Below are 12,899 nucleotides of genomic sequence, written 5' to 3'. Positions count from 1 at the left end.
CAATTCTTTCTCCGATCCACAAAAGCAAAATTGTCAAACAAAAGATTTTCTTCGATGATGATCTTGTCTTTAAGAGATTCTGTGTTAGTTGTTCCCCGCTTTTCTTCGTGAGGACAAAGCCTTAGGAATTTTTTTAATTATTGGAAGAATTCTCCTTGGATCTATCTAGATATTGTGGGATTGAACCCAATTAATTCATGGATCTGACTCTTGAGCCAAACCATATTAGATTTAGACATTGTTTAACATTTCGACTAAATTAAAGCCTATTTTCAAACTCAATTAGGCTTTAGCCCAAATCTTAGTATTTAATTTGACCAAATTAATCAACGGTCAATACGAGGACACATGGCATTATCAAGATTTACCGGTTTATGTCATCGATTTTAATTTAGAGCACATGTAACTTTTAATTAATCCTAAATTTGTCATTAATTTGGTACATGACATCGCAAGTGTTGTTGAACCAAAATTTCTATTCACACATGTTATTGTCAACAATCCCGACAATAAGAAGCAAACTTGTAATTGACCCTACTTGAAAACTCGTGATCATCTTCTTTGAAATCTCTATACCATTTTTTCAATTATCTAAACTTCTGAAAATGCACTACTAATTTTCAAAAATAAAAATTGAATTCAAATAATATATATAACAAATTCTAATTTAACTGTAACTAACAATCGATTTTAAACCTGATGAATCCAAAAAAGAAGTTGCAATTAAAAGTTGTGGCATATTGTGACATGAATTCAATATATGGTCTATAAGAAGGTGAAAATTTAAAACTACCTTATGTTGAACAATGTTTAAATTGAATTTTTACATGGTAGCTTCAATCTCGGGTTCAGCTTCTTCAACTGGGACAGCTGGAGTATTGTTTCCACCTCTCAAACGTGATGATACATTATCAATCGCTGAATTCAATTGGCTTATTTTTGCATTCAATGTCTGTCTCGTTTTCTGCATTTCAGAACAAATCATAAACTATTACTCTCTTTACAGAAATCATTTTGAATTATTTTTCTATTTGACAAACATGGGATGATTGGTCACGCTTTAACAAACAAGCCATTCAATAAAATAAAATATCACTCCGTCCTACTCTTTTACACATTATCCACTAAGTGATCTATAGATACAACTGAATCCCTTGGATAGTTGGAGACTAAATAAACACCTCAATCAGAGTTCGAGGACTTATATTTTATAGTTACCTCAAGACCTTCGTCGTAGTACATTGGACGCTTAGCCCTCCTAAAACCGTGCTCGTCTTCATTTAGTATAGATCTCCTGATCTGCATTATGTCCATACAAACAGAAACGAGAAAGCTTATAAATAATATTTGAACCTATGAGAAACCACAGAACTCACTCAAAAACGAGTAAGAAAAAGCCAGAGTATAGCGCATAGAGGAGTCTCAATTTTCCTATAACTAACAAACAGCAGCTCATGCGCATGCCATTTCTGAAATTCATATAAAGCTATGCAACCAAACGCTACATCAAAACATATGATGGGCAAAGAAATAGTTAGCCTTCTGATTTTGCATATAAAGTTGAAAATAACTCTTTAAAGTAAATTGTTGACTTCATGAAATCATCTAAACAGACATGTTTCTGCGAACATTTAAAATATACCCTAGCTGAATCAGAATGATCGAATTGCCAGAGAAGGAACTTTAGACAAAAACATTTAATCACCTGGGGAGCAAAAAGATAAGCTAAGGTTCCAAATACAGCACCCCCAAGAAGAAAACCAGCAACAAAATCCCCACCGCCACTTCTACCACCATCACTGTAACAGAAAAAACAAACCCGTAATTATTAGTCCAACTATCCTTTAGGAAGAAAACAAAGGAACAATTTCCTCGCAGGGAATAAATCTCTGGAGTAAATAGAATTGGGCTGCTTTCAAAACTTAGAAGAGGCTACATAACTTTACAAACAGGTCACTACAAGGCTAAGCTGAATTTACCTACGTAATAACCTAGAACCAGAGGAAAGAAACAAGAAGATTTACAAAGAAGTTTGCTATCATTAAAATGACTAAGTGAAATCAAGACATTAGGGTGTGTTCGGTAGCCCGCAATGGGATAGGTTTGTAATATGATGAAATCTGAAACTCATATTTAGATCAAGTGTTTTGGACCTAATTTGTAATACAAAACTCATTCCATTTCGACGGTTCTCAATCCAACCCTCTTTTTCACTATTTTCACACTTCACGATCTCATTTTTGTTTCGTCTTCAATTACTCACACTTTCTAACACTCCTCTGATTCTCATTTATCTTGATTATATTCCCTATCCAAACAGCCTCTTAATGTTTTGGCCTTGTGTTGTCAAAGTCAATATATACAAGACTAACCCATGGGCATCACTTGATCCTGAAATATTTGGATTTGAAGTCTATTCTCATTTCTCCTTTCATCACAATATACACAGTCCTTGCTTCTTGCAATTAATTTCTCAGTCTTGAGGATGCCTTGTTGGGTTCTTGTTTTAATGAATCCTCATCAATGAAGTTTTGTTATCCATATTGAAGTTTGAACAGTAAGGAACTAGTAGCAAACGCATCAAAAAAACATCCAATACTTTCTTTCAAGTCCCAGGATGGAAGAACTACTTCAGGAGTAAACAAATGTATATAATGAACTATCATTTTATGTGTAGTAAACAATCATAATTACTAAAATTCATTTGTAAAATTGAAAACCTACAATATATACACAATATATATATATATATATATAAAGAGCTATAAAAAAGATCTTGGAATTTAATACTATTTGTGTATAAATATTATTGTCAAATATTTTCATTATTGCCTTTCAGTCTTTTACATATTTGTAAGAGGTCTTTCTCTCATATAAGAAGACCTAAATTGCACATACTCAATAAGAAAAATACTTTTATTAAACTTAACATGGTAACAGAGCAAATAGCCCAAGAAGTCATGTGTTCAAACCCTACGTGATATTTTCTTCCCAACTAATATTGGCTTTCACTTGTTGGGTCATTTATGTATTCCAATCATACAAGTGAATGGAGAATTAGATGATAAATATTAGATTTACTTTCGCCCATTAACTTAACTTTTTGGGTCAATCGGTGTTTAAACACTATCTCTTGATATAAAGTACAGTCTCCTCCCTTGTACAAAATAAAAAAGAAATAAACACGAGCTTGCTTCTTTTCTATTTTATTATGTTTCTTTCATTTAAAGCCATGCACGCTTTAAAGGAAATGTTATTGTTAAAATTAGTACTTTTGGAAAAAATAAAATATAAGATTTTATTTCCTAAATCTTTTCCTTTCTTATTCCTATTGTACTCTATTTATACTCCCTTTGTACCTATTGTTTTTGTTCATAAGAAAAATAATAAAAACTAAAGTATCGTGGTTTTTCTCCCGGTTCTCGGGTTTCCACGTAAGTCTCGGGTTGTTGTTAATTGCTTTCAATATGGTATCAGAGCAAAGCAATAACGAAACCCTAGAAAATAACCTAGGAGAAACCCAGATCGAAACTGAACCCGTCACCGCCGCCGTCGCCGCCGCCGCCGGAATCGCCGCCGCCGTGGACGCCGCCGTCGCCGCCGCCATGGAGAAACTGCTCCAGAACCTACAGAAACCGCCGATCTACCCAACGGGAGTGGTTCCGCAGCCGTACGCGCCGCCGTCTGACCAGAAGTTGATTCACGCGCCGCTCGTGTCCGGCGCGTGGGCCCACGCGCCGCCGCCGTTTCACGTCACCGCCCATCCCGTTCCCTTCTACGCGCCGTCGGATGTCCAGCCGTCAAACCCTTCCGGCCATCCGCATCCTCATGCGCCATCTACGAGCTCCGGACAGCATCCCTCAACCGTAAATCTGTCAAATCAGTACAGTAAGCAGCAGCTGTACGTTGACCCTTTACAGCAACCGCTGTTTTCTGGTAACGGAATTGATCAACCCCAAAACAGATCGGACATTGAAGCGGGCGAATCTTCAACGCATTCCAAACCAACCGAGTTGCCGATGTATTCCAAGAACCCGGTAACTTCGTTCCCTAATTCACAGTCAAATTATATAACTGGCTCTTTGGGTTCGTCTACAGGGAATTTTTCAGGCGAAAAATTAAATGGTCAAAATTATTTTTCTTGGTCACAATCAATAAAGATGTTCCTCGAAGGTCGATACCAGTTCGGATTCTTAACTGGAGAGACTATACGTCCTCCACCAGGAGACGCCTTGGAACGACTCTGGAAAGGAGAGGACTCACTTATTCGGTCCATGCTGATTAATAGTATGGAACCACAGATCGGCAAGCCTTTACTATATGCAGCCACAGCAAAAGATTTGTGGGATACAACTCAGACCCTTTACTCGAAACGACAGAATGCCTCTCGGTTATATACACTGCGAAAACAGGTCCATAATTGCAAACAAGGGACCCTGGACGTAACTACCTATTTTAACAAGCTCTCTCTCCTCTGGCAAGAGATGGATTTGTGCAGAGAGACAGTTTGGGACACACCAAATGACAGTACACAATATGCTAAACTTGAAGAGGCTGACCGTGTTTATGACTTCCTTGCAGGACTTAATCCCAAATTTGATAATGTTTGTGGTCCTATACTCGGACAAAGACCTCTTCCCTCCCTAATGGAAGTTTGTTTTGAAGTCCGCCTGGAAGAGGATCGCACTAATGCCATGGGTGTATTGACTACCCCTACCATCGACTCAGCAGCCTTTAGCGCTCGGTCCTCAAATCATGACAGTGACAAGAATAATGGGAAGTCAATTCCTGTGTGTGAGCACTGCAAGAGACAATGGCACACCAAGGATCAGTGTTGGAAACTCCACGGTCGTCCCCCAGGAGGTAAGAAACGGTCCTCCAACGAGAAACAGAACTCAGGACGTGCCTACATTAGTGAGACTACACCTGCTAGCACTTCTCAATCAACTGATCCTACTGTGAGCCAGACCAAGACTCCGACTCTGGGTGCCATTGCTCAGTCAGGTATGCCTCAGTCCCTTGGGCTTATTAGCGTTGATGAGAAGAATCCCTGGATCTTAGACTCGGGGGCTACAGATCACTTGACAGGTTCTTCAGAACACTTTATCTCATATGCCCCGTGTGCCGGTAATGAAAAAATCCGAATAGCCGATGGCTCTCTAGCTCCGATCGCTGGCAAAGGACAAATAGTTCCCTTTAACGGTTTTGCTCTCCAGAATGTTTTGCATGTCCCTAAACTGTCTTACAATTTGTTATCTATAAGCAAGATCACTCGTGAGTTGCATTGTAAAGCTATCTTCTTACCTGAATCGGTTTATTTTCAGGACATGAGCTCGGGGAGGACGATTGGCACTGCCCGGCATAGCAGGGGACTTTACATCCTTGATGATGATACCTCATGTAGTAGTTTGTCTAGGGTTAGTTTACTGTCATCCTACTTTAGCACTTCTGAACAAGACTGTATGTTGTGGCATTTTCGACTAGGCCACCCAAACTTTACATATATGCAACATTTATTTCCCCACCTTTTTTCTAAAGTTGATGTCTCTTCTCTATCTTGTGATGTGTGTATCCGGGCAAAACAACATCGAGTCTCTTTTCCCTCACAACCATATAAACCTACACAACCGTTTAACCTCATCCATAGTGACGTTTGGGGTCCTTCCAAGGTCACCACCTCCTCGGGAAAGCGGTGGTTTGTAACTTTCATTGATGACCATACCCGTCTCACCTGGGTCTACCTTATCTCAGATAAATCCGAGGTTCCATCCATTTTCCAAAACTTCTATCATACTATCAAAACACAATTTCATACAAAAATTGCAATTCTTCGAAGTGATAATGGTCGGGAATTCCAAAACCATAACCTTAGTGAATTTCTAGCCTCCAAGGGGATTGTTCACCAAACCTCATGTGCCTACACTCCTCAACAAAATGGAGTGGCCGAACGAAAAAACCGACACCTTGTGGAAGTAGCCCGTTCACTTATGCTTTCCACTTCCCTTCCATCATACCTGTGGGGAGATGCTATTCTTACAGCTGCTCACTTAATCAATAGAATGCCTTCTCGTATCCTCCACCTTCAGACTCCCTTAGATTTTCTTAAGGAGTCTTACCCCTCTACTCGTCTTGTTTCTGAGGTTCCTCTTCGTGTGTTTGGGTGCACCGCCTATGTCCATAATTTCGGCCCTAATCAGACCAAATTTACCCCTCGGGCTCAGGCCTGTGTGTTTGTTGGGTATCCCCTTCACCAACACGGTTATAAATGTTTTCACCCGCCGTCTAGGAAATATTTTGTCACTATGGACGTTACTTTCTGTGAAAACCAACCCTACTTTCCTGTTAGCCATCTTCAGGGGGAGAATGTGAGTGAAGAGTCTAACAACACCTTTGAATTTGTTGAACCTACTCTTATTACCGTGTCTGACATTGATCCTCATCCCATAATCTTACCCACAAACCAAGTTCCCTGGAAAACATATTACAGGAGGAATCTCAGAAAGGAAGTTGGGTCCCCTACTAGTCAACCGCCGGCTCCAGTCCAAAATTTCGAACCTCCTCGAGACCAAGGTATGGAAAACCCTACAAAACCTTGTACTAATAATACAATGAGTGAGAATGACAAGTCTGATATTGCTGTTCTTGAAAATATGGAAGAAAAGAACTGTGATGATGAGACTGAGGTTAGAATAGAAACCAGTAACGATGAAGCTAAACAGGGTCATACAAGAAAACTTGATGAGTATGATCCCTCTCTTGACATTCCAATTGCATTGAGAAAAGGTACCAGATCATGCACTAAACATCCCATTTGCAACTATGTTTCCTATGATAATCTCTCTCCACAGTTTAGAGCGTTTACAGCAAACCTTGACTCTACCATAATACCGAAAAATATCTACACTGCTCTAGAGTGTCCTGAATGGAAGAATGCTGTTATGGAAGAGATGAAGGCTCTCGAAAAGAATAGAACTTGGGAGATCTGTGCTCTACCCAAGGGACATAAAACTGTAGGATGCAAATGGGTATTCTCTCTCAAATACAAAGCAGATGGTACGCTTGATAGACACAAGGCAAGGTTAGTTGCAAAGGGGTTCACTCAAACCTATGGTATTGACTATTCGGAAACTTTTTCTCCAGTTGCTAAATTGAATACTGTTAGAGTCCTGCTATCTGTTGCTGTGAACAAAGATTGGCCTCTATACCAGCTGGATGTTAAGAATGCTTTTTTGAATGGAGACCTTGTGGAGGAAGTCTACATGAGCCCCCCACCAGGATTTGAAGCCCAATTTGGTCAGGAGGTGTGTAAACTCCAAAAATCTCTATATGGTCTGAAACAGTCTCCGAGAGCATGGTTTGACAGATTCACTACCTTTGTCAAGTCCCAAGGGTACAGTCAAGGGCACTCTGACCATACTTTATTTACAAAGGCTTCCAAAACAGGAAAGATAGCTATTCTAATTGTTTATGTGGATGACATTGTTTTGACTGGAGATGATCAAACAGAAATCAGTCAACTAAAGCAGAGAATGGGTGATGAATTTGAAATCAAAGACTTGGGCAATCTGATATATTTCCTTGGAATGGAGGTGGCTAGATCAAAAGAAGGTATTTCCGTGTCTCAGAGAAAATACACCCTTGATTTGCTAACCGAGACAGGTATGTTGGGATGTCGTCCTGCTGATACTCCTATTGAATTCAACTGTAAACTAGGAAACTCTGATGATCAAGTTCCAGTTGATAAAGAACAATATCAGCGCCTTGTAGGTAAATTAATTTACTTATCCCATACTCGTCCGGATATTTCCTTTGCTGTGAGGGTTGTCAGCCAGTTTATGCAGGCTCCCTATGAGAAACATATGGAAGCTGTTAACAGAATCCTGAGATACTTGAAAAATACACCTGGTAAAGGGTTGATGTTTAGAAAAACAAATAGAAAGACCATTGAGGCATATACTGACTCAGATTGGGCAGGATCTGTTATTGATAGAAAGTCTACATCCGGTTATTGTACCTTTGTTTGGGGCAATCTTGTAACTTGGAGGAGTAAGAAGCAAAGTGTTGTGGCCAGGAGCAGTGCTGAGGCTGAATACAGAGCTATGAGTCTGGGAATATGTGAGGAAATTTGGCTCCAGAAAGTCTTGTCAGATCTTCATCAGGAATGTGAGACACCATTGAAGCTTTTTTGTGATAATAAAGCCGCTATTAGTATTGCTAACAACCCAGTGCAACATGATAGAACTAAACATGTTGAGATTGATCGGCATTTCATCAAAGAAAGACTTGACAGTGGAAGCATATGCATTCCGTACATTCCTTCAAGCCAACAGATTGCTGATGTTCTTACCAAGGGGCTTCTCCGACCACACTTCGACCTTTGCGTTAGCAAGTTGGGACTCATTGATATTTACCTCCCAACTTGAGGGGGAGTGTTAGAATTAGTACTTTTGGAAAAAATAAAATATAAGATTTTATTTCCTAAATCTTTTCCTTTCTTATTCCTATTGTACTCTATTTATACTCCCTTTGTACCTATTGTTTTTGTTCATAAGAAAAATAATAAAAACTAAAGTATCGTGGTTTTTCTCCCGGTTCTCGGGTTTCCACGTAAGTCTCGGGTTGTTGTTAATTGCTTTCAATAGTTATTATGTAGGGTTAAAAAGGAATATTTTTCCAATTTACTCCTTTTTTTAAAACTGATGGAACCGTAGAAAATTACTTGGACTTCTAGTATGGGAAAGGAGGATGGAATTCACCTTATCATCTGCAATAGAATTTCGTTAAATTTAAAAGTAGAACCAAAAAAGGTTGTCTTGAGCTTGAAAATCTAAGAAAAGTATGGCTCTTGCCTCATAAATAAATGAGGCGTGCTTCACTATAATTGAATCCCTCAAGTTATATACAGCAGAATTCTCAATAGCACTACTAAAAAGGATAGGACAGCCTAAAGGCAAGGGGTTGGGTAAATCCACAAAAAACATTACTAGGTATGCATTACAGTAAAAATGTAAAATACCTTGTCTAGAAAAGTAAAACCTATTTAAGTTTTAAGATTTGAGTACACTACTTTCCTTTTCAGTTTTCACTATCCATTCACAATCATCAGTCTTCCCCTACTCGTATTTAGGCCTTCCCCTTGGAAGTAACCCCAGAACAATTTCTTTCTGAAATCTAGTCACGGACAAGGTTAGAAATATGTTGCCCTCTTAGAAAAGAAGTTTTTGTTTTCCAAAAGGCAATTCGCATACCCTTATCATGTTTGCACTGAGCGGTCTCCCAATTTACTATCTCTCTCTCTTAAGAGCTCCTAGTTCAATTTGTAAGCTTATGAGACTTTTTGTAGAAAGGGGTAGATGAAGGTAAAGAGCCCACCTTGTGAGCTGGATGGTGATAGGGAAGCCTGTAAACATGGAAGAGTTACACCAGAGAATTTAAGAACTTGTAAGTTGTAACAAAGCCCTATTGGCAAAATGGTTTTGGCTGGTTCCTTGAAGGGAAGTATCATTGCAAGTAAGTATGGGTCTCACTCCTTCGAGTGGCTATCAGTTTAGATTAAAGGAAAACACAAAAATTTTTGTAAGGATATTTTCTTTGAGTTCCCCTCATTCTCTCATCGTGTCCCTTGGTTTGTGAAGGAGGGAAAGAAAATGGATTTTTTGGAGGATCAACAGGTGGGGGATAGATGGCTCTACACAATGTTTCTTCATCTATCCCAAAAATAAATAATAACTAAATCAATAAAAATGTGGCTGAAATCTTAGGTAGGTGTGGTAGCTGTCTCTTTTTCATTTAATTTATGTAACCCTTTGTCCAAACAGCTAATAAGAAAACGAAGGATGTTACAACTATCCTCTCTTTGATATAAAAGGTTAATTCTAGGATTGGGAGAAGAGATTTGTGTATTTGGAGTTCTAACTCTTCTGAGAGGCCTTCTCTAGTAGTTCCTTCTCGTGTTGCTTACTCCCTTCTCCCATTAGATTTTGTTTTTCTTGACTTCTAAAAGATCAATATTCCAATAAATGTTGAGTTTTTCTCCAGCAAGAATTATTTATGGTAGTTTAACATGCTGGGATGACCCTCAAGAAAGAGGCCTTTTTCTTATTGCCTCAGTATGTTGTATCCTCTGTCTGAAGGCCTGGAAGACCTCGACCATTTCCTTTAGAGATGCAACTTTGCACCCTCTTGTGAAGTTATTTTTTTTAGACATTCAACTTTCAGTTGGTCTGCCGTAAAGACCTGAATGAGATGATTGAGCAGGTCCTTATTTTTACACCTTCAAGGAAAATTGGTCATTTCTTGTGGCTTGTCAGGATGTGTGCTTCACAATGGGACCTTTCCAGTAGGAGGAACAATAGTGTTTAGAGGTTTGGAAAGAGACCCAAGTTACAAAGTATCCATTGCCTCAAATTCAAATTTGATCTCCTTCCATACTTCACAAGCAGCAGCTAGTTTAGGATTCCATTTACTAGCCTCGTGGCTAATTTCATTACCTTCATGAGCAAGATCACGTCCCTCATTACGAGCACATGCTTCTAGAGCTACTCGGTTAGCTACGGCAACCGGTGCATTACCCCAAGGATGCCCCAAAGTTCCTCCACCGAATAGTAGTACAGAACCATGTTCCTCTTTAGACACAAATTACAAAGGTTCTTTTTTAATTACTCGATAGGTGTTATTTTACAGAAGTGGAAGCCCTTTCTCTAGTGGTCTTTATTTTCTGTGGGCTTGCTTTTTAGTTCTGTGTATTCTTTCATTTTATTCTCGGCCTAAGTTTGATTGTCATTATATATATACATACATATATATATTTATATCCATACATATATATATACATATATATATATATATATATATACACACACACATATATATATACACATATATGTATGTATATATATACATATATGTATGTATATATACATATATGTATGTATAGATATATAGGTATGTAAATACTTATTTTACATGTTCTCCTATGTGCTCATCCCTACTCTCACCCAGTAGCTTCTTTCCTCATAAGAATGTCCGATTGTATTGCAACTGAGCAGTACAATCCATCCTTTCACTAACTTGACGCTCAAAAAGCCAGCTGTCTGAAATAATTTCAGATTCATGAAACTTTAGAAGCCCAACACTAAATGATTAATCACTATATCCACCCCATTTATCATTCATGCTGAAAATACAGCCTGTGTGACTTTAATAAGAACAAAATACTTCAACCATTAAAAAATTAAATTTAATAAGCTTTCTTCAATGAACTACATCACGTACTTGTACTCAGCGCGAACTGATAACTTGTGGTTGGTTTTTGAACACTTCCTCCGGATGGCGAGTTTTGGTGTTTGCCCAAAGGAAACGGACTTTGAAGAGAGATCCGAGGCCTTGATCAATCCCCCTAGACACATAAGAAAAGATTGAAAAGAAAGGAAAATTGAATTACCTTGTTGAAAAAAAACAAGCTACGAAAGAGAAATAGAGTTAAAAATTTAAACGACCCAAGTTCCAAAAAGCAATCAGATTACCACCTTCAATTTTCGTCCAGAAATTCAATTTTCGTCCAGAAATTCAATTTTCGTCCAGAAATTCAATTTTCGAGAGTAGTTTCCAAGAAAATATTTCGTTCAAAACGAGGGGCAAAGAAGAAAAACCCCAACAATCTATCATCAAACATTCAAAAAAAAAAAAAAAAAACTTCTACAACAGCAATATCTACATCGAAATCAACGTTAATTAAAAATCCAAAATTCATCACCGTGGGGGCATGCATAGTAAAATTGCACACACAATTGAATACAAAACTCATTTCCATTTAAACCCATCCGTTTCCATAGATTATCAGAGAAGCCTGACAACAGGCGATAACTACTACAAAGATGATCAGTGGAAAGAAACGCACAATCAAATGAATCTGCATACGAAAATGAAATCCTAAAAGTAGTATGGGAAGAGAGGAAAGGTTAGATATACCAGATACGGAGAGCGACGGAGCAAAGCAGGCGGCCATGTGAAAGGAGAGGATTCAGAGAAGAGATCTGGAGAGGAATTGGAGAAGAGCAGTGAAGAAGGAAGAAGAGAGTGTTGAGTTGAAGATAGCCGGCTCTTATTTGGGAATCTTTTTTTTAAAATAATGTAAAAAACATGGCATGAGAAACTAATCCCATTTCTCACGACTAGGTTAAAGTATCCATAAATTAGTTGTCCATCTACGTATGTATGTATTTAATTATTTTGTATTAAATAAAACAATCTACCCTGTATAATTAATTATATTTGTTTCTAAAATTTAGTTTTTTCTAATTTGTTTCTAATAAATTGTTTTTAGAAATTTTTTCAGTCAACAAACTTATGGGTAATTAAATAATAATATAAAAGGTGAGTTTTTTTCTAATTTACCCGTAACAACTTATGTTTAGTAACATTTTTTGTGGAACTTAAATTTTGAGTATTAGAAGGAAAATCAATTATTTTTATTTTTTTATTTTGTGTATACATTCAACTAATTTAAAATTGCATTCTAAAGAAAATATTCTCGTCTAATATAAAATTTTTTAAATTATAGTATAAGAATCGGTTACAAATTTACAATTTTTATTCTTATTTCAATTTTAATTTATAAACTTCATTTTTCTTTTCTTTTGCGATATTTTTAAGAAATCTAACATTGTTTTAAGTCAAAAAAAATTGAATTTCATTAAAAAAATTGTAAAATTTCTATTTAACGGGTGCATTTTAAACCATTTATAAAAATTTAAGATTAAAATCGTAACTTTTGAAATAAGTTATACGTTTTTAAAACAAATAACAAGTTTTTGACTTTTTTTAATAATAGTTAAATTAGTTCATCTACTTTTCGTTTTTTAAATAATAATTCAGAACTTCCTTCAAACTATCGAACT

The 12,899-nt window shown here is 37.4% G+C and overlaps 1 protein-coding gene across 1 annotated transcript; it reads right to left on the bottom strand.

Moving 5' to 3' along the window:
- Nucleotides 1-702: 702 nt before the first annotated feature.
- Nucleotides 703-12,158, bottom strand: LOC103498395 (uncharacterized). Its single transcript, XM_008460980.3, has 5 exons — nucleotides 11,971-12,158; nucleotides 11,275-11,398; nucleotides 1,706-1,799; nucleotides 1,219-1,299; nucleotides 703-964 (listed from the first exon to the last, which is right to left on the bottom strand). The coding sequence occupies exons 1-5, from the start codon at nucleotides 12,005-12,007 to the stop codon at nucleotides 824-826; spliced, it is 477 nt and encodes a 158-aa protein (XP_008459202.1). The 5' UTR covers nucleotides 12,008-12,158; the 3' UTR covers nucleotides 703-823.
- Nucleotides 12,159-12,899: the final 741 nt, after the last annotated feature.

Source organism: Cucumis melo, chromosome 11 (assembly GCF_025177605.1).
Source record: "Cucumis melo cultivar AY chromosome 11, USDA_Cmelo_AY_1.0, whole genome shotgun sequence".
Classification (NCBI taxonomy): Eukaryota; Viridiplantae; Streptophyta; class Magnoliopsida; order Cucurbitales; family Cucurbitaceae; genus Cucumis; species Cucumis melo.
The sequence above is the reverse complement of the archived record's forward strand: the minus strand, read 5'-3'. Positions and strand labels throughout refer to the sequence as shown.